Below are 19,060 nucleotides of genomic sequence, written 5' to 3'. Positions count from 1 at the left end.
GTTAAATGAAGAGGGACAAAAAGGAAAAAAGAATTTCTGAGTTATTCTGTGGAGTGAGGTAAGCCCCCCTGGACAAACTGGCTGGTTGTCTGTAGCACGAGTAAAAAACACTACAACACCTAAAATTGAGTCCAGTTTCCTAATTCCTACTCACAGCTATCCTTTAGCACGTAGCTATATATACTAAGTGCTCAGTAAGTGGTGTGGCCCAAGGCACTTTATTTTTCATCCTCATCCCAGGACATGCTTGATGGTTTTAGAGAAGGGGAAGGGGAGAGAGAAACCTCCATGAGAGATGGGTTGCCTCTCCTACGTGCTCCGGACCAGGGACTGAAAACTGCAACCTAGTCATGTGCCCTGACCGGAAATCGAACCCACGAGCTTTCTGTTTATGTGACGATCTTCCAAGCAACTCCAAGGCACTTTTTAAACAGATCTGGCTCAGGTGCAGTGACTTGCCTCAGGACTCGCAGGTAGCAAGCGGCAGCAATGGCATTACATCTCAGGTTCGCTCGCTACGCTCTCTCCGGGCTGCGCTGGGCCCGTGGGTCGCAGCAGTTCCGGGTCCGCCGCGGGAGAGAGCGCGTGCACCAGGTGGGGAGGGGAGGGACTGACTCCTCCCAGCCCCAGTGCCTTCCGCATCCCAGCCCGGGAGGCCCGCGGTCACGGTTCCGCTGCAGCCACCTGCTTCTGCAACCCCAGGGCGGATGGGTGGGTCTGGGTGCAGGCAGCAGCCCGATCCCGAAGTCAGCCTTAGCGCGGACCCTGCAGGCCCGCCCACCCCGCTGGCCACCGTGCCCCTCCCTGCCCTCAGGCTCCGCCCCTCACTTCCCTGATCGGCGCTCCGCCCCCCCCGCGCCACGCTCCATACTTGGCGATCGCCGCGGCCCTGCGCGCTCATTGGCGGAGAGCCGGCTGCGTGGGGGGCGGGCCCGGGCCGGTCTGGGCGGGGAAGGAAGGTGGCGGCGGCCCGGCGCGGGGGGAGGGGGCCGCTGACCCGGATGTTCACTCCTGGGCACCCGGGGAAGTGGAAGCGCCGGGCCCTGCTGCTGGGGGTAGAGCCACAGACGCCGGGACCGGGACCGCCGCCGACGCCGCCACCATGGTAAAAGCCCGACGTCACCATCCCCCAGCCCCTGGGGCTCTCGCCGTAGCTCACGTTCCCCTCCCTCTGCCGACGCCTGGCCCGCAAAGGGTGGGTTCCCCCGGGTGGGGGAGGGGCGGGGTCCCAGATCTCAGGTAGACATCCTCCGTGCTGGCTCTGGAGGGAGCCGCCAGCCCGGGCTTGGGTGGGCAGCGACCCTGCTTCCCCCTCCGAGTCCCCGCCCTTGGCTCAAGCTGGAGCCCCACTCTCACCTCGGGGTCCTGGCTAGTCTCCTTCATAGCCCAGGCTAGCCCCTCCGAGACCCCTGGGCCTGGCCCCTGCTCCGGTGACCCAGGCGTGGTCTCCATTTCTCCTCCCTGTGGCCCGGGTTAGGTTCCGTTTCCTCGTCCCTACGGCCCAGCTTAGGTCGTTTCTCCCTCCCGTGGGCCACACTGGGCCTCTGTCGCCCTCCTCCATGGCCTCGGTTCGGACCCCCGTCAGCTCCTCCAGTGGCTTCAGCCTAGATTTGTTTCCTCTCCTCCATGGCTTCAGCCTGAATCTTCTCTTCCCTTCCTACCCCTAAGTCTGGGTCTCCCCCTCCTCCGCCCATGCCACCACCTGGACGTCACCCCGCCCCCCCCCTCCCATGAGCCCCTTCCCTGGACTTCTCACCACTCTTAAAAGTAGCCTGCGCCGGCCCCCTTCTGTCCTGGACTTTACCTTCCCTCCAGGCCGTGCTTCCAGCTCTGCCACCGATCCAAGAGTTCCCCTGCGCCCAGGGCGAACCTTGGCCGTCTCGGGGAAGCGAGGAGAGCTCTCCAGCGCGGGGTGCGGGTGGGGTGGGGTGGTCCCGGGGCCTTTTCAGGATTGAGGGTTGCCGCATCTGGGGAGGCCGTCTGGGAGCGAGAGAGGGAATGCCGGGCATCTCTTCCCCGAACGCAGCGCCGTGCTCTGCGGGCCCTTCCGCGGCTGCAGCCTTGGTGCCCCGCGCCCCGTACCCCGCTCCCGGTGCTTGCAGAGCGTGCCGCCGGGGCCGGGCCTGAGCGACAGGCGGAGGGGTGAGGGTGGGTGGGGCGAGCCCACAGGCCAGGGATGAACGCACAATCGCCCTTGTGAGGCCGCAGCCCTTGAGGGAACCAGCCGGCCCCCAGGCCAACATACGGCCTGGACACGATGTACCCCAGCAGGCGCAGCCTCCCTTTCCCCCTGAACTGTCAGCTCCTGAGGGTTGGAACTGCTGATTATGGAGGTGCACCGGATCAGGTGAGCCAGACCCGGAGGGAGAAACTAGCTCCACTCGTGGTGTTTGTTTTGGTAATGAAGGCAGGTGCTGCCTGGGCGCTCTGACTGGCCTGAGGTTTCACATAAGCCCGCCCTCCTGTCCACTTTGGAACCTTCCGCAGAGAGGCCCAGCACCTGGGTAGCAAGGGCCAGATGGCTTTTGTCTCACGTGGCCAAGGAACCTTGAGAGATGGACTGACAGAGCTCTGGCTTACACCGTGTGCTCCCACTCAGCTGGGCAGATATTCGCATGTGGACTTTGGGCCCCAAAGGGTTTTGAGGATCTTGGTTGCTTGTTTAATTCAGGGATGTTGCTGCTGCACTGGGGTGACTACTTCAGACTGTCCCAAGTTTTTTCTTGATGCCCTCTTGTATATTAATTTAAAAAGTAGCCAGTTACTTTTCATGCTGTCGGACTTGTCTTCATTGGCTGAGAACTGGCACGAGGTGGTGGCCCAGCCCTAGGCCTGGGTGGGGAAAGACACCTGGACAGATTTGGGTGAGGACTTTAAAAGTGGAGTGAGGTTTTGTAAGTTTGTTCTTAGGGCAGAAGCAGGAGAGATTGGGTGGGGTTGCCAGGTGGGGCTGCTCATTGCAGGTATCTGGCAGGGAGGGGCATCTTGCCCTGGGTGGCTGATTCTCCAGATGTGCTGGGAAAATGCCCTTAAATGATCCAGGAGGCTTCTCGAGAGGCCTGTGCTGGGTCTTACTTGAACAGTCTGAAAGGACTGTGGAAGGGGTGGAGGAAAGGGGCTACCATTTCTTGATGAGCTATGAGCTTCACCTGTATGAGCTCATCGACTCCATACAGAGCCCTTTGAGGAATTGCTGTCCCCTTTTACACGTGAAGAAGCTGAGACTCAGGGGGTTAAGTAACTTAAGGTGTTGCTCAGTCAGTGGAAGCACACCTGGAAGGCTCTAAACTTTGTCCTTCCCATTGTCTCAGGCTGCTTAAGTGTGGGACAATACAAAGAACACTGTTCAGACAACGTAATAATGGGGTACTCAGAGATGGCAAGGGAGGAGCAGCCCTTCCTGCCCTCCACTCCACCGGCTGCGGTATGCGGGAGGCCCTGGACATTAATTGACTGGCTGGTGTGCTGGGTCCTAAGCCTTGTTTAGTAGTGAAATAGTAGTATGCAGTCATATTTAGCCTGGACCAGAGTGGGAGCTCTTGGAGGGCAGGAATTTTTGTCTTGTTTTTTCCATGATTATATCCCTGGGGCCTAGAAGAGCACCTGGCACTGAAGAAAATGGCTTAGAGTGCCCTCTTTTAGGGTGTGTCTGTGTCCATGAACTTAGCCTCTTGGAGTTCATGCTTATTCTCTCAGTGACCTATTCTTAGTATCTCCTGGGTTGATAAGTAATTTCTGACTGCTTATTGTCATTTATCTCCTACCTGAATACTCTAATAAACTGTGTGACAGTTGGAGTAGGACAGAAGTGGCAGTGTGAGGTCACAGCATAGGGAAATGAATTAAGAGCACTGTGGTTTTTATTTTCAGTGGGTTTGGTGCTAGAGAACACAGCTAGATCTCGGTTATCCATGGAGAGAAATAGCAGTTTGAGAATCTAAAATACATTGGACTTAGGAGTAAATGCCATAATTTTTGTTGGCATCAGTTAAGAATGCACAGGCAAATGGAATTTGCATGCATTCCCTTAGCAGGTAATAATCTTACCACTGTCTGTAAGTGCTTTACAGTTTAGTACAGTTTAAAGCATTTTTCTTTATACAGCTCAAGGTTCTAATTTAGGAGTTATTATTCTAACTCAGAGTTACGATTCTGGTGTTGGTGGGGGGGGTGGGCTGTCTCAGAGGGGGACAGGCAAGGGCCCCCTCATGAGCTGGCTCTACAGCTAACATGGTTTTGCCCGACAGGAACTGATAGGTGATGCCTGTCATATTGTTGCAAAGTCTCCTGGTGTAGGTGAGAGCCATGGCCCAGCTCAGGCCCCTCATGTGTCTATAGCCCTCTTCATTTAAATCCAGTTGGCCCCTCTCTCTGGTGGAATGCTTGAAGAAGAAGTAGCTAGCAATTGATAGCCTGAGATTAAGGAGAGTATAAATCACACATTCGAAAGCAGATAATCTGTTTATAGCTCGGAAGTCACACTTTACATTCTGTGGGGAAGGGAAGAGGGCAGATGACTGACAGACAGCACAGAGAAATGGCAGGGGAGGTCCAGTGACCACTGAGACTCCTGTTTGCTGGTAGACAAGTGCAGAAGTGTGGGGGGGCGGGGGGGCGGTACCTGAAGCTGCAGGGTAACATTACTTGACTGTATATTTGTAAACTGCCTTCTCTGGGCTGCTTTATGTGCTGAGGACACAATGATGAACAAGACAGGCAAGGGTCTGCGCCCTCACAGCTTTCGTCGTTAGGGGTGGGGAAGGGACATGTTTAATATGCCTAATGTTTAAGGAGTAAGAGTCTTGCTTAACATAATTGCAAGCACATTTGCATGAGACATGGCAGGAGACTTCAGAGAAAGTTGGGGCTTGTGCCAGGCTTCACTCCCAGACCTGCTGGAGGGCGCCTGCTCTTGCCTCTGCCAGCGCCGTGGGAGTGATGCACTGCACACTGTCTGGTCTTCTGCAGACAGAAGCTCTCCCATCCAGGAATGTAACCTTGTGCCGCGGAAGTCCTGCCCTTCTAACCCAGGTAGCTAACATTGATGGAGGGTCTGTTGTGATCCAGAAACGAGACTTAGGTTATACCTTAGCCTCTGTTTCACTTACAAGGAACTTGAAGCTTCAGAAGTTGAGTGGCCAGTGTGAGTGGCAGGCCTGGGACTCACATCTAGGTCCACCTGGCACCTGTCTGGACATTCTCCTGTTTCTCAGACACAGGGAACTGTGGGGCCACAGGTACAGGATTTTGTCCCACTTCTGTTTGCAGCAGGTCCCACCTGTGAGAGTGGGGTGCGGAAGCCCAAAGGATGCAATTGCAAAATCACCTGTATTAGGACCAGCTAGAGCAATGCCATTTTCAAATCTAAGCTTTTACAGATTAATGTTTCAGTGTGAGGAGGTAGAGACTGAACTAGGAGCTTTAACCTAGAGAGTCCTCCTGCAGCAGCCTGACTGGGAGGGTTCAGTCTTAGGAGGGTGGCAGCGTAAGGTAGAAAGTTAGGACTTAGGAGCCAGACTGACTTCCTTGGGATAATAACAGTACCTCCTGACAAGGCTTTTGTGGTGATTAAATGAGATAATAATGCATGTCAAGTGCTTCAAACAACATCTGGCACATAATTATGTAAGTACTATTATTATTATCACCATTTTACAGATGAGATTCAAGGGGGTAGGTATGTAGTTGCTAAGTGGAGGAACTGGGTTTTACTGATTCCAGAGCTAGACCTCTTTCCTTCACTCCTTACTGCCTGCTGAAGGCTATTTGAAGTTTGCTTGCCTTTGGTCTGTGCCTTGAAGGAAGAAGACCTTCCCTAGTAGAGCCTGAGGCCCCACTTCACTGTAGAAGGCAAGGCTCCTTGTGCCCTGAACACCTCTGGTCGCCTTAGTCTGATGCTGGATATCACGTCTCATGCCATGTGTGTGCCTGGTGGAGCCCCCAGGCTTGGAAGAAGAGGGACAGGACTGGGGACAGAACATATGAGCTCTGTGAGAGCAGGGACGTTGTCTATTTGGTTCCCACTAACTGCCCCACACCTTGTACTGGCTGCCTTGCACTTGGTGAGTGCCTCGTAAGCACTGAGTGAATGCGTAGTGAGTGGAGAGGTGGCTGCGTTCTCTTTGCTGCCTGCTCCACAGAACATGTGCTTGGCAGATTTGGGTTGGAGTTCAGTCTCTGCCACTCAGAATGTGACCTGAGTGAGGATCCTAACCTCCCGTGGCCTCCGTTTCTTGAGGATAACATAGAGATACCAGGAGAAAGAAATGAAATGTGTAATGAATTCAGTCCAGTGCTTAGCACACAGTCAGTGGTAGCTATGACTATTTATCTTATTCTGCTTTCCATAGAGTAAGGGACACAAATAAGAAGCCATAATCCCTGTCTCCTAATCCAGAAGGGGAGGCAAAATACAACCAAAAGTTCAGTGCAGCAGGAAGGAAGTGGTAATAGAAAAGACTTAACATGGGCCACGTCTGTGATCCCTGCAGGCTTGGCTTGCATTTCATCTCTTCCAGGAAGCCCTGCAGACCACTGCAGCCCACACTCAGGGTAAAGCCTGGGGAGACCTTGCCCAGGCAGCGAGGAGGGTTGGGGTGCAGTCTGGTGGAGGCCATTCTAGGCAGAGTCCTGGAACAAAAGCAGAGGTCCCGTGTGGTCAGCCTTTTGAGTTTGGGGACCAGCCATGGAGGAGACTGAGCGAATGTGGGTGCCTCAGTCTGGGGAGTGAGTTGTGGAGCGCCAGAGTTGCTAAGCTAAGGGGTTTGTTTGCCTTTGATCTGAGAGTGTGGAGTCAGTTAAATTTTTGACAGGGCAGGTAGAAATTTGAGGAGGCTGGCAGAGTAGTGGTATTTTAGGAAGAGCCATCTGGCCGGGGTGTGCAGGAAGGACCTGGAAGTCAAAGAAGCATTTGCAAGCATCAGCTGTGAGGCTGTGCAGGGCCCCGCCACTGTCCGGCTGTGGGCATGGAGAGGAAGGGATGGTTGAGAAAGATAGGACGGCGGAGTGAGACGTGATTTACCACCTCTGGGGCTGAGGGTGATGCTTCTGTCCCCAGAGCTCCCCTGCGGAGGCATTCTGATAGGATGGGATGGTTTATCATTGATCCAACAACTATTTCTGGTCAGTTTAAATCCTAGATAGTGGTGTCTGCAAAGCCTTGATATCCTATTAACAATTGACTGGGGATTTCAGTGATCCAGCCAGCCAGCCAGTCTGTATCTGCTGTCGCACCAAGTTCTCAGTTTGCAGGCATTAGGCTCTGAGCGCACTGACACCTAAGCCACTCAGTCTGCTGAGGGCGCAGAGACCAGAGCTGCGGGGGGTGGGGTTGGAGGGGTGCAACCTGGTGGCTGTAACAGTGACAGGAGCTCTTGTTTTATTTTATTTTATTTTACTTTTTTAAAGATTTTTTTTTAAAAAAACTTGTTTTGCCTCTCGCATACCCCCAACTGGGGACCTGGCGTGCACCCAGGCCTGTGCCCTGACTGGGAAACGAACCAGAGACCTTTTGGTTTGCAGGACGATGCCCAGCCAACTGAGTCACACTGGTGGGGGCAAGTGACAGGAGCTCTTAACTGACCACTTTTGAATACCCGAAGCAGCCCTGTAAGGAGGTTCTCATGTCACCCTCATTACACAGGCGAGGGATCCGAGTTCTTTCTGGGCAGTGACTCGAGCTTGTGCTCTGGGCACCAGGCACTTCTGCTAGTGCTTCTGCTAGGTCACTCACTCATGGACGTGCTCTGAGCAGTCACACGGGCCCCTTGGAATGGGAGACCTAAAGTTAAATGGAGGAGGCAGATGGAAGCAAGGTAAATCTGAGGTTCTGACCGACTTTGGCGTGAGTGCAGAACCAGCGTGGTAGAGGTCCATGACATAAGCAGGTTGGGGGGGGGCCTGCTCGCCTTTTCCTTTCCCTGCCCCTCCAGTTTCCACATCTTTGGAAACCTGTGAAAAGGAGCCTTCACCTACAGCTTTCTAGTGATAAACTTTCAGTCCAGTAGCCCAAGGCAGCAACCCTGGTGGTTACCATCCATTGCCCTATAGGAGCCGTGAGGATTAAGTGAGTTTATGGGTGGGAAGTGTAAACCACGTTTGGCACTCTGTAAGTATAGCAGTAGTGTTGGTCATTATATGATTATTAATCCTGATGGGTGATAGGTGGTGTTTCATTTACCCTCCCAGCCAACCTGGAAGGCAAGGGGTATCCCCATGTTCAATGGAGACCTCCAAAGAGGTAGAGTCCCTTGCCTGAGTGTGACAATCTTAAGGGCTTCTAGCCCAGTGTTTTCTGGCTGCAAAGTTCTTACCACACTGTAGATGACAAGCAGTCGTTACCACTGGCCCAGAAGCTGAACTTACACTGTTTATACTGCTCTGTGACGCTTCCCCTTTTAGCACCTAGCAGACCCTTCTGAGTTAGGGGCTGATCCAAAACCATTGTTATTTAGCATTCTTTGGACTTAGTGTCTTAGAGATTTCCATAAGAATATTTAGGCAGAGGACTCCTTACCTTTATCAAGTGAAATATCTTTAATTAAAAATATTAAGGTTAGGAAAAGATGCTTTTGCACATACCTTTCTTCTGTGGTATATGAATTGCAAGCAGCCTCGTGTTGGAATTGGGTATTTCCTTGTGATTCGAAATGCCTTCTTCTTTCTTAGTCATAGCTGTCATTGGTAGGCTAGACAGGTCTGGATTGCTCACAGCTGATGTTGCTACTCAAGGCTTCTCTATCATGAGGCTTTGGCTCTGATGGGCTGTACCTGGCTTTGCTTGGACAGACTGTTGGCATGCAGTTTTGTGCTGGGAAACTGAGAGGAGGTTTTATCCACTGCACACTTCAGGGGAAGTCTAATTTTGGGGCCTGTGGCCACTGAAGGAGCTACTCAGGAATGTTTCCCTGTCTCATCTCTGGCTTGGTTTTTATCACTCTTGGCTCCTCTTCTGAGCATATCATGCTGGTGACCTGGTGAGTGTGTGGTCCCTGGGGCTGTGGACCCCGTCACCGGGGAACACACACCCTAATGCAGCTTGGCCATGTAGGTGCTCTGCGCTGTTGAGAATTTCTGAAGTGCACCATCTGTGCTTCCTTGTGTATCCTCCTTCAGACCTCCTGTCCTGAAATCTGTTTCAGCCCTAGTGGGTGTGGACCCCTGGCAGCCTTGAGCTTTGATGCCTGCGTCTTGGTGTTAAGGAGTGCACGCACGGACCAGACATTGGATGTGCTCTGGGACGGCAGGATTCATTCCTTAAGTTATTAAGAGTCCCTGCAGGATTTTCTGTTAGTCCCAGCCGTATCACCTTCCCTCTGCCATGTCTGCTGTGGATACTCACAGTCACTATCTCTAACGCTCTCAACCCCGACCCTGTGAAGCTGTTTCTTTGTTTTGCAGTTTAGGAAACTGGGACTCGGAATGGTTTAGTAACTTGCCGAAGGGCCCCCAGCTAGTTAGTGGGTCTTGGTCCATCCCACTGAAAAGCTCATGCTTATTCAGCTCTGTTGTCCTGCCTCATATGGATACTTAGTTTATGGAGGAGGAAACTGAGGTCGAGAGAGTTTCACCTATAGGTCTAGCCGCAGTGGCCGAAGTCTGGGTTTAGCTTAGAAGATAAAGTTGTTGTTTTTTTCTTTTTGGTTCAGGGTGTTGAAAGCAGCTGGAACTTTCTCAGCGATGGTCTTTTTTAGAAGGAAACTTGCTAAATCTTCAAGTGTTAGCTGTGTTGTAGCCTGCCATCGCAGGGCATGTGCCTTGGGTTTCTGGGCAGCACAGTTGCGCGCGTCCTCGTGATAGTGACGACCCCTTGTTGGCGACTGTTGGTTGTTGAATGAATGTATGAAGGAATGAATGGATGTCTAGTAGGTCCTTAAAAGTTCAGCCTAAAACTGACCAAACACTAGGGTGGGGCAGTTCAGGTGTGAGACGGTCTAGCAGTCTCCAGATCTCCGTTTGGACTTGAACCTTCAGCCAAGTGTGGCTTCACATGAAGTCAGTGCGTGCTCCTAGTCCGTCAGTGCCGCTGCAGGTGGGAAGGACAATGAGGGAAGGAGCTGAACGAGGTCTGCCTCCGAGATGGGACCAGCACATTCTTCAACTGTTCAGGCCACCCTTGACAGTGACGAGATCGGGGCTTGGTGAGAACAGTGATTCTAATGGCACTGGCATTCGCAGGTGGCTCTGTACATGGTGGGCACTAGGCACTTGGCTCAAAGTCACACAACTGGCCATCCTGGGAGCTTCTGAAAGGTCCTACGCAGTTTTGATTCCAGAGTCCAAAGGCATTGAAGGGTGGGTTCTGAAGCCAGACTGCCTGGGTTCGGGTCCCGACCTGCAGACTTGGGCAGCTTCCTTCACTTTCTGCCTCACTTTCCTTGTCTCACAGTGGAGTGGTGAGAATAAAAGTAAGTACTTCTGATGGATTTTATGAGGACTAAATGAGTTAATACATGTAAACCCAGACACATGGTAACATTATTATTATTAACATTAGCTCTAACACTCTTAATATCAGTGACATGGACTATTAGCATGTTATTGGAGCTGAAGGGGAGACTTCAGAGTGGAAAGTCCCTGTGTTTGGCGTTGGAGTGAGTTTGTGCCATGTGTGGACACTTTGTCTCGCAGAGGAGGCCTTGCTTGTCCCGTAGCTCAGTGGGAAGCCTTGTTGGTTGTGGGCCTTGCAGAACATACACCTACCTGCCTTCTGTGAACCGCTTGTTTGAAATGGCGTTTTTGTTCCGGGTTCTAATAAAAATCACTCTTCTGGAAAGTGACTTATTATTATTTTTCTTTTTCTTGGCATGAGTGGCCAACCCTGGAGCACCAGTTACATTTGGTACCCAGGGCCTTTGAGAGTAGCAGGGCGTGATGCTTATCAGTGACTCATCTTAACCTCTACCCCCACCCCGCAGGTCCTGTGCTTATTTTCTGATACATTTTCTCCGTTTTCTGAAGGTGGCAAGTTGTCATAGGCCACTCTTTGTGAACTGCCAGAGACCGGAGGATTTTGCTGCCTCAGGGGTTTAATGTTTTATTTTAAGGGCCTGTGTTTGATTTCAAGGCACAGTGTTGTGGTTTCCTAGAGTATAAGAAGGAGACAAGATAAAGGAAATGGCAAAAACAACAGATGTTAGAAGGCAGCCTGCGTAGTGTAGCAGGAGGAGACTCCTGGGTCTGAATCCCACTGTGGCTGCTTCTGTACTGTGTGAGCCTGATGGTACAGCGGCTCTCTCAGCCTCAACTTCCTGACCAGTAAAATGGACATAATATCCTCCTCTTCACAGGGTAGTTGAGAGGATTCAATAAGAGTGATGTGTGTGCAGTGCTGTAACTCGGGCTTCCTCATATGTGGGCACTTAATACAGGCTCATTATTATCTATAGGAATTTCATTATTTGTCATGCAAATGAGCACCATTTCACAGGGAAGAAAATGCATTGAATCTAAAAAAAAACCTGTAGTAAGGAATACCATAAATATAAAATGTAGATGTAGTGATCCCACTAAGGAGAGGCTGTGACTTTCTGGCCTCTAGGGTGGGTGCTCTGGGCCACTGCACATTTGCTTAGAGAATTTATCACGCAAGGGGACTTGCACTGAGCCAGCCCATCTAGTTGTGCCCTCATTTTGCAGGTGTGGAAATGGAGGCTTAAGAGGTTCGGAGATAGCTTGTTCATATATATGGTTGCACAGTTAGTAAGGGGCAGAGGTATCCTTTAAACTGATCCTTCTGATTCCAAAATCTAGCCCTTAATACACACTGGAGGCTGGTCCAAGGATGTTGTTAGGTGTAGAGGAAAGTGCTTTATGTTGATGGTTCTAACAAATGTTCTTCAGTATTTTTAAAATACTTTTGCAGTTCAAAATAGACTATATGTTAAGTGGCTGCCCCTAGTTTTGCTGTGATGACTTGGAGTCCATGTTAAAATGCATCAAGAATGAGCTCGCAGCTTCTCATTTAAAAGGGAACCTCATTTCCCACATAGTGGCTCCTAACCTGTAGTCAGGGTTTGGAATTACTTTTGAGGCCCTGAGTACTGTCGAGTCTTTTTACTTCTCTGCCCTGCTTCCTGTTGTCTGTGTATATCCAGGTGGACTCTGAAGTAGGGAGCATAGGATGGGGATAATAGTTGTCAGTGACCATGCTAGCATTTGAACTCAGGGACAACTTACTGCACACCCTGTCACATTTGCAGCTGGGGCCAGAAATAAGCAGAGAGGCCATAGTTAGCTGCCTACCAAGATAGCCAACAGAAAACTAATTAGTCCAATCCCAAGAAGTACAGCCACGCAGAGGTTTTTGACCTCAGAGCACTTGGCTGTGGATGTCAGCACCTGCTCACAAGGTGGGCGGGATCTCCCTGTCCTAAGGTCATGGCAGCCTGTATTACATTTCATCTTATTTGGCAATAGGTGGGATTCCTGGGAAATGGATCTAGTCTTCACATTGCCTTAACTACTTTGATTTCTTCATTCCTTCCTTTAGGTAACTTCCTCCAGAGGCGTTTATCCAATGTTTATGGTGAAACTGGCTGCATAGGTTTTTTTCCTCCCTATGTTGATGGACTGTGGCTTCTGAGCTTGCTGAATTCCAGGTGGGGAGCCCACAGAAGCATTGTGGGAATTTCCCCTAGGGTCCTGCTTTTATTTTGATTCCATGGTATCTGTTTGTACTTATTGACTGTTGAGGAAGTATTTTTTTGAGATAACAGACAAGAACTGGTTGCCATGGTCCCTAAGGAAGGGCCCTCCCATCATGTGACTAATTGGCGGAACATGGACAGATAAATAGTATTGGACCTTTCCGTGATGTGCTTAGAGTGCTTTGTGAGGCTTGACTGTTAGTCTGGCACCCTTGTAAGGCATTGGATTAACAAATAAAATTGAGTTGTTATAGTGCCAGCTTCTCTAAGGAACAGAAACATGATTTCCAAGCCTCAGGTGCTGGGCTCTTTTGGAGCAAGTACAGCCAGGTTCCAAACCACCTGAAGCATTCAGGAGGCCCTCAGAGTTCACAACGAAAGGCAGGTAGTTATATTCACTACTGCACACTTAGGTTGGCATGTCACGTGCGTTATTCTGCAGTGGTCCCCGCTGTCCTCTTAGCTCTGTAAAATGTTTGTGTTCGAATGCCTACCTCGTGTTGTGAGGATTAAATAAGCGAGCAGTTTGTAAGCCCGTACTCTCTTTTAGTTGCAGTGGATATCTGTCTCTCTATCTATGCACATACATAGAGATACGTGTATCTGTTTCTCTCCTCCTTTTGAGATACTTTCTTAAGATAAATCCCCAGGAGTGGGATTATCTGGCTGAAGGGAACTCATTTCTCTCCATGCATTCTTCCCAGTCACTTTGCTTTCCCAGTGCTGACTTAGCTGTGGCCTGGCCTCGCTGGCTGATCGCCAAGGCCCTCTCATCTGACCATGTCCTCCCTGCCTAGCAAGCTTCACTTCCTCAATCTGGCTCCCTGTTCTGGCCGAGGGTAGAGAGCGCCTTGCTTTCCTGCAGAAGTGTCTTGTGCTAGGGTTAGCCTTTGTGGTTTTTGCCACATCCATCTCCATATCAGAACCGTTAATTAACTTATCTTTATGTTGCCTATTTTTTAAAGTAAATTTTTTTAGGAGGGAGATGTTATTACCATAAGTGGAAACCGGTATCAATTGCCATAAGTAGCTAGTATATGTTGAAATAAACATTTATAACTGTTGGTAGGAAAGATGCTCATCTGTGGACCACCAGTGTCTGGCTTGCTCCTGTCTCTGGGCCTCAGCTTGCAGCATCTTCCTTCTTTCCTCCCTCCTTTCTGCCTTTGTCTATCCCACTTACCTTCCAGGACCTGACTTTGTCCCTTCTCTGTCACTGAGCCTTCTCTGACTACCACATCATGGGTCTGCCCTCTCATCGATCCATAAAAACAAACATTTAACAATGGTATGTGCTCTGCTTTGGCGAGGTAGGCGTAAAGGTACTTCCCATATCTACAAGGCAACTGTTCAGATCGGAAACAGTCAGAAGAACTTGTGGAATGGGAGGTAATTGCTGTAAGGGGGTGTGTGCAGGTGCACTGGAAAATGTGTCTGGCTGAGGGGTTTCAAGGCTGGGTTCCCAGGGGAGAGGTGTTTTGTTGGAGCCGGGATGAGAGAACTCATTGTCAGGGGCACAAGGGGTGGGTGTAGACATGGCAGTCAGAAAGGGCAGTGTGTCGGAAGTCAGAGCACAACATGTTCCGGGGAACCAATAGCAATTTAAACTCCATGGAGCCAAGAGGTCGGGAGGGAGAGCTTGACGAGACTAGGCGGGGAGGCAGGGGCCACCATGGGAAGGAAGCCCTTCACCATGAAGGGGCTCTGATTTTACCCCTGTCCATTTCAGCACCTTCTCTGTACCCTGACCTGACGCACGATACAGCCGTTACGTTACCTGTACAGTTCCGCAGTTAGCTCTCTTTCCTTGGGTATTATTTGCTGGTTTCTGTGCTCCGCCCAGTTATGTGCTGGATGCCTTCTCTGCACCATTCTCTGTGCCAGGACCTGGGACACTGACCTGAATGAAAGGAAGTCCCTGCCTTAAGGAACACACAGTCTAGTGGGGGACATAGTCGAGTTGAGTGTGAACACCGATGGCAGCGCCCCTGGGAAGCTTCTTGACCCCGTTCCCTGCCATGAGAGATTCCCCTTGTGATCTCATAGTATGATTTTTTAAATTGTATTTTTCTGTTGTTATAAACATCATATGTTCATGATAGAAAGGTTGGAAAATATAGAAAGGAAAGAAGAAAAGTCACCCATAATCATACCCTGCCAGCAGCTACTGTCAACCTTTTGTTATATTGCTTCAGCATCTTTGTCTGTGCTTAGTTTTGAAAGGCTTTTCATGGGATAAGTTCACATTGTCTGTGCTATTTTGATATCCAGCCTTATTTCACAAGAATTTTCTTGATAAAAACTTCATAAACATTTTAAATGAATTTAATATCTCAACTACAATTTGCTTAACCATTTCCCTATTGTTGGATAAGTTGGGGTTTCTAATTTTCCCTTACACATCTCCCTGCCCATGAATATATGCTCACAGCTGTATTTCCGTAATGTCACCCCAACCACTGAATTAGCAAATACGGAACCATTGTTCCTGGGGGAAATACGGGGTAGGGTTCCTGTGAGCCTCTGGTCACAGCATTCTTGTAATCCGATGAATACATAACAGAGAAAGACAAATACTGCATGGTACCAATTATACGTACAATCTAAAAGAAGGTTCAAACTCATGGAAGCAGAGTAGAACATGGTTCTCAGGAGCTGTGGGTGGAAGAAACAAGGAGAGGTTAGTAAAAGGGTATAAACCTTGAGCTATAAAATGAATAAGGTCTGATGTGAAACACTTTTTAAACACACTTTTTATGTGTGTTTCTGTTTAAGGACACCTTGTTTAGTATAATTGATTTATTAACATTGAGGTCCCGGCCAAAAGCACTGTGGCTCATGTCTGAACGAAGCTTATCTAACATATATTTTCTCTATAAGGTGCATCACTGTTGTCTTGTGCTTAGGAGCGCTAGACAACACTGTGCTTGGGGCCATTTTTAAACAGTATAATCTACGAAAAGCACAAAAATGTGAAAAATGTGGCTCTAAAATGACTGTGAAAAGGGCACTTTTAAATTTAAGATTTCATTCATTTATTATTAGAGAGGGGAAGGGAGGGAGAAGGAGAGAAACATCAATGTGTGGTTGCCTCTCACATGCCCCCAACTGGGGACCTTGCCCACAACCCTGGCATGTGCTCTGACTGGTAGTCAAACTGGTGACGGTGACCCTTTGGTTCGCAGGCCTGCACTCAGTCCACAGAGCCACACCAGCCAGGGCTACCCAGTCTTTTATGGTCCTTCTGTATAAGTGAGCCTTAGTGAGTGGGCCTCTGACCTGTTTTGAAGACTGTTCAGTTTACTAATGGGTAGCACAAGTTATGTGTTTGCTTAGAACGTATTTTATTAAATCCCTTTTTACTTTTACCTGTCCCTAGTCTCCATTGTTTTCTGTACCCCCAGCACCCCCCAATAATATACCGTTTTGAACTTTTTGATAAGATTTGCATGCAGAGGAAGGCTAATGAGGTTTTTTTCCTTTTATGTTCTGGTAGGGCTGTTAGCAGACAACAGGATTTAGGACATAAAACCACTGTTTAAGAACAGACATTACACATTGTTTAAGGATGCCTTTTCTTTTATCCACTAGAACTTCTATGATGATGGAAATGCTTTATATTTGTGCTGTCAGGTAGCCCACTAGCCATACTTGGCTCTTCAGCACTTGAAGTGTGGCTAGTGTGATCAAGGAACTGAACGTTTAGTTTTACATACTTACTTTTAATTACCTTAAATTTAAATAACCACATGTGGCTAGTGGTTGTTATATTGGACAGATGAAGGTTGGCTCCCATTGAGAAATTATCTTTAAGTTATTCTATGTAAAAGTCATAAGGAATAATACCATTAAGCTGGACCTATTTTAAATGATTTATAAGTGGATTAGGTGAATATGTTATTTCATATGAGGTATTACTTACATATCCATTCCACTTATAAGGCATTGTGGTAAGTGGATAATCAGAAGTTATCTAACAGCCTCCTTGGGCCTTAGTTTCCCTATCTGTAATGACGGTATTGGTCTAAGCGGGCCTTTCATTAAGTGGGCTTTTTAAAGTCCTTTCTTATACAGCCATTTTAATGATTTTTGTCTTTTAATAGCAATAGCACGTATTTATTGAATACTTCTATGTGCCAGGAATAGCATTGAAGACATTACGTAAATATGTTATCATTTAAATGTAATAATGTAATCTTCATTTGTTCTAATGAGACTAGGTGCTGTTATCTTAGTTTTGCAGATGGGAACATTGAGGCTCAGCGAGATGAAGTAATTTACCTGTAGTTATGTTGCCAGTTAACTATAGAGTTCAGATTCCCACTCAGGGTGCCTCGTTCTATCTAGCTCATCGTCAGTTAAATCTTTATGCAGGGGCTATTTTTAAAAAAATTGATCTGTTTTCATAAACATATAAAACGCATGTTTTAAGTAAAAGTTCTGTCAGATTTGTTGTGTGTGTGTGTATTTAATAGACTCTACTGTAGTGCTCAAGTCAGGGGTCAGTGGCCGTGACGGTTTTGGAGTGCAGGGAGCAGGTGCCTGGGTGGAGGCCAGCGCATCTGGCCAGCTCGTGGCCTCCACGCATCTCGATGAAAGGCCTGGTTGGGGCACACGCCTGCTGGAATGCTGTCTTCGATGCCCATGACCATGCTCAGCTCAGGCCAGGCAAACTGCATCTTCTGCTGGGAGCTGCGGGGCAGGGGCTGGGCCGAGGGAGGAGGCAGAGGCAGAGCGTGGTTCTAAGACATTCTGTTGTACCCATGTGCCACAAGGCAAGAGGGATCCATGGCAAGGCCACCGATTTGGAACCCAAAAGTTGACCCGACCACTAGCTTACTGGCCGTATGCGAGTCACTTCACTTCTTGGAGCCTATGAGGAGCCATTCCCATATCCCAGTAATACTTCTGGAAACTCTCCCATGACTCCACTCTGTTCTGGGTGCTGGGCGTCCAGCAATGAATAAGAGAAATATCATGGAGCTTGCCTCCTATCAATGATGAGCTTACCTTTCCCATCCTTGAAGTAGGGATGCTGATCTCAGTAACCTGCCTCATGGAGTTGTTTTGAAGAGTAAGCGAGATACCTGACTTACACACAGCTCCTGGTGCCCCTCCCCAGAGATGGTTCTGCAAAGACATTGCTCTGTCATTTCGTGGACCTTTTCCTAGAGACCATGGCTGCCTGAAACTGGCCCCAGTGGCTGTTCTGAGAGGGCAGTAGCCTCTTCAGCTAAACAGAAGGGCATGTGATATGGATGAAGCATCTAGCACAGTGCCTAGCCTGAGCTGGTCTCCCAGTACGTGGTATTTCTTTCTCCCATTTTATTTTGGATAATGAAATACTACCATGTGGAAGCTACGAAGTAGGGGCTGGGATGCTGAGCAAGGAGTGGTAGAAAGTTTAAAAAAAAGAGGTAAATCAAAGCAAATTTCCTATTCTCTCTTTTTAAAAATACTTTAATTTCCTTCTTGTTTTTCTGACTACAGAAGTATTACTTATTCTGCTTAAACAACATAGAAATGTGTCACTTAGAAAGTGAAGCCATTCCTTAACTCTACCCCCAGAAATATTGTGGAGAGTTTGATATACATTTTCTGTGCATGTGCTTATATTTTTAAAAAATTATTTCACCTATACAGATGGTTATTCAATTTGCCTTTTTTGTCCTTCAGATAGATTTATTTTCTGGGCACGAGGAATCAGGGCACTTTGTTAAATAAAATAGCCTGTCCTGAGGCCAGAAAAGGGAAGCAAACATCCTTTAAGATCCTGGTCTGGAAAAAGTGGGTCCTGCTTGAAGGTGGAGGAGACCTTTGGAAGGATGGGGAGAAGGGAAAGGGGAAATCTAGGAGGGGCAGAACTTCCGCCTCCAGTTGCTCGTACAAAAACCTCTTCAGTGTCTGACTTCACATCCTGGCTTTCTGTTGCTTGAATATGTAACATAGAAGTGCATCTCCACATAGTAGTGGGTGGAGAGCCTGCCTGCCACCTTCAGAAGTCGGCTTCTGAATGTGGTGGAACTCACTTCCATTGGCTACTTTTTTGGGTCATCTGTTTCCCATCCTCTTAGAAGGATATGTCTACTTTTTTGGATTACAGATTGACTTTTAGACTGATTGGCTTGTTTGCCCACATGTATATGATGTTTCTTTATGTCAAAGAGTGGGTGGTAGTGTAGATAAGCACAATGCTGTGAACACCTGAAATACAAGTTATTTTAATTATAGAACTATTAAGATCAAACCATATGAAATTGCCATTTTCGTAGGTGAAAGTGGTTGGTCATTGTCAGTTTCATTTGGTTCAACTTAGTAGTCATTGTGCAAAGTTTGGATCATAGAAGGAAAAATCTCTCACTAGTAACTTTCATTTTTTAATAAGTCCTTTTATTTCTTTTGTACAGATAGTG

At 48.6% G+C, this 19,060-nt stretch overlaps 1 protein-coding gene across 1 annotated transcript in view; it reads left to right on the top strand.

Moving 5' to 3' along the window:
* The first annotated feature begins 992 nt into the window (after positions 1–992).
* CAPZB (capping actin protein of muscle Z-line subunit beta) overlaps positions 993–19,060 on the top strand; it is a 120,743-nt gene continuing 102,675 nt past the window's right edge. Inside the window, exon 1 of the mRNA XM_090268704.1 lies at positions 993–1,105. Coding sequence (XP_090124830.1) covers positions 1,103–1,105 — 3 coding nt within the window. The 5' untranslated portion in view covers positions 993–1,102. The remainder of the gene's footprint in view (positions 1,106–19,060) is intronic.

This window comes from Furipterus horrens, unplaced genomic scaffold, assembly GCF_987537825.1.
Source record: "Furipterus horrens unplaced genomic scaffold, mFurHor1.1.pri manual_scaffold_3, whole genome shotgun sequence".
Lineage (NCBI taxonomy): Eukaryota > Metazoa > Chordata > Mammalia > Chiroptera > Furipteridae > Furipterus > Furipterus horrens.
The sequence above is the reverse complement of the archived record's forward strand: the minus strand, read 5'-3'. Positions and strand labels throughout refer to the sequence as shown.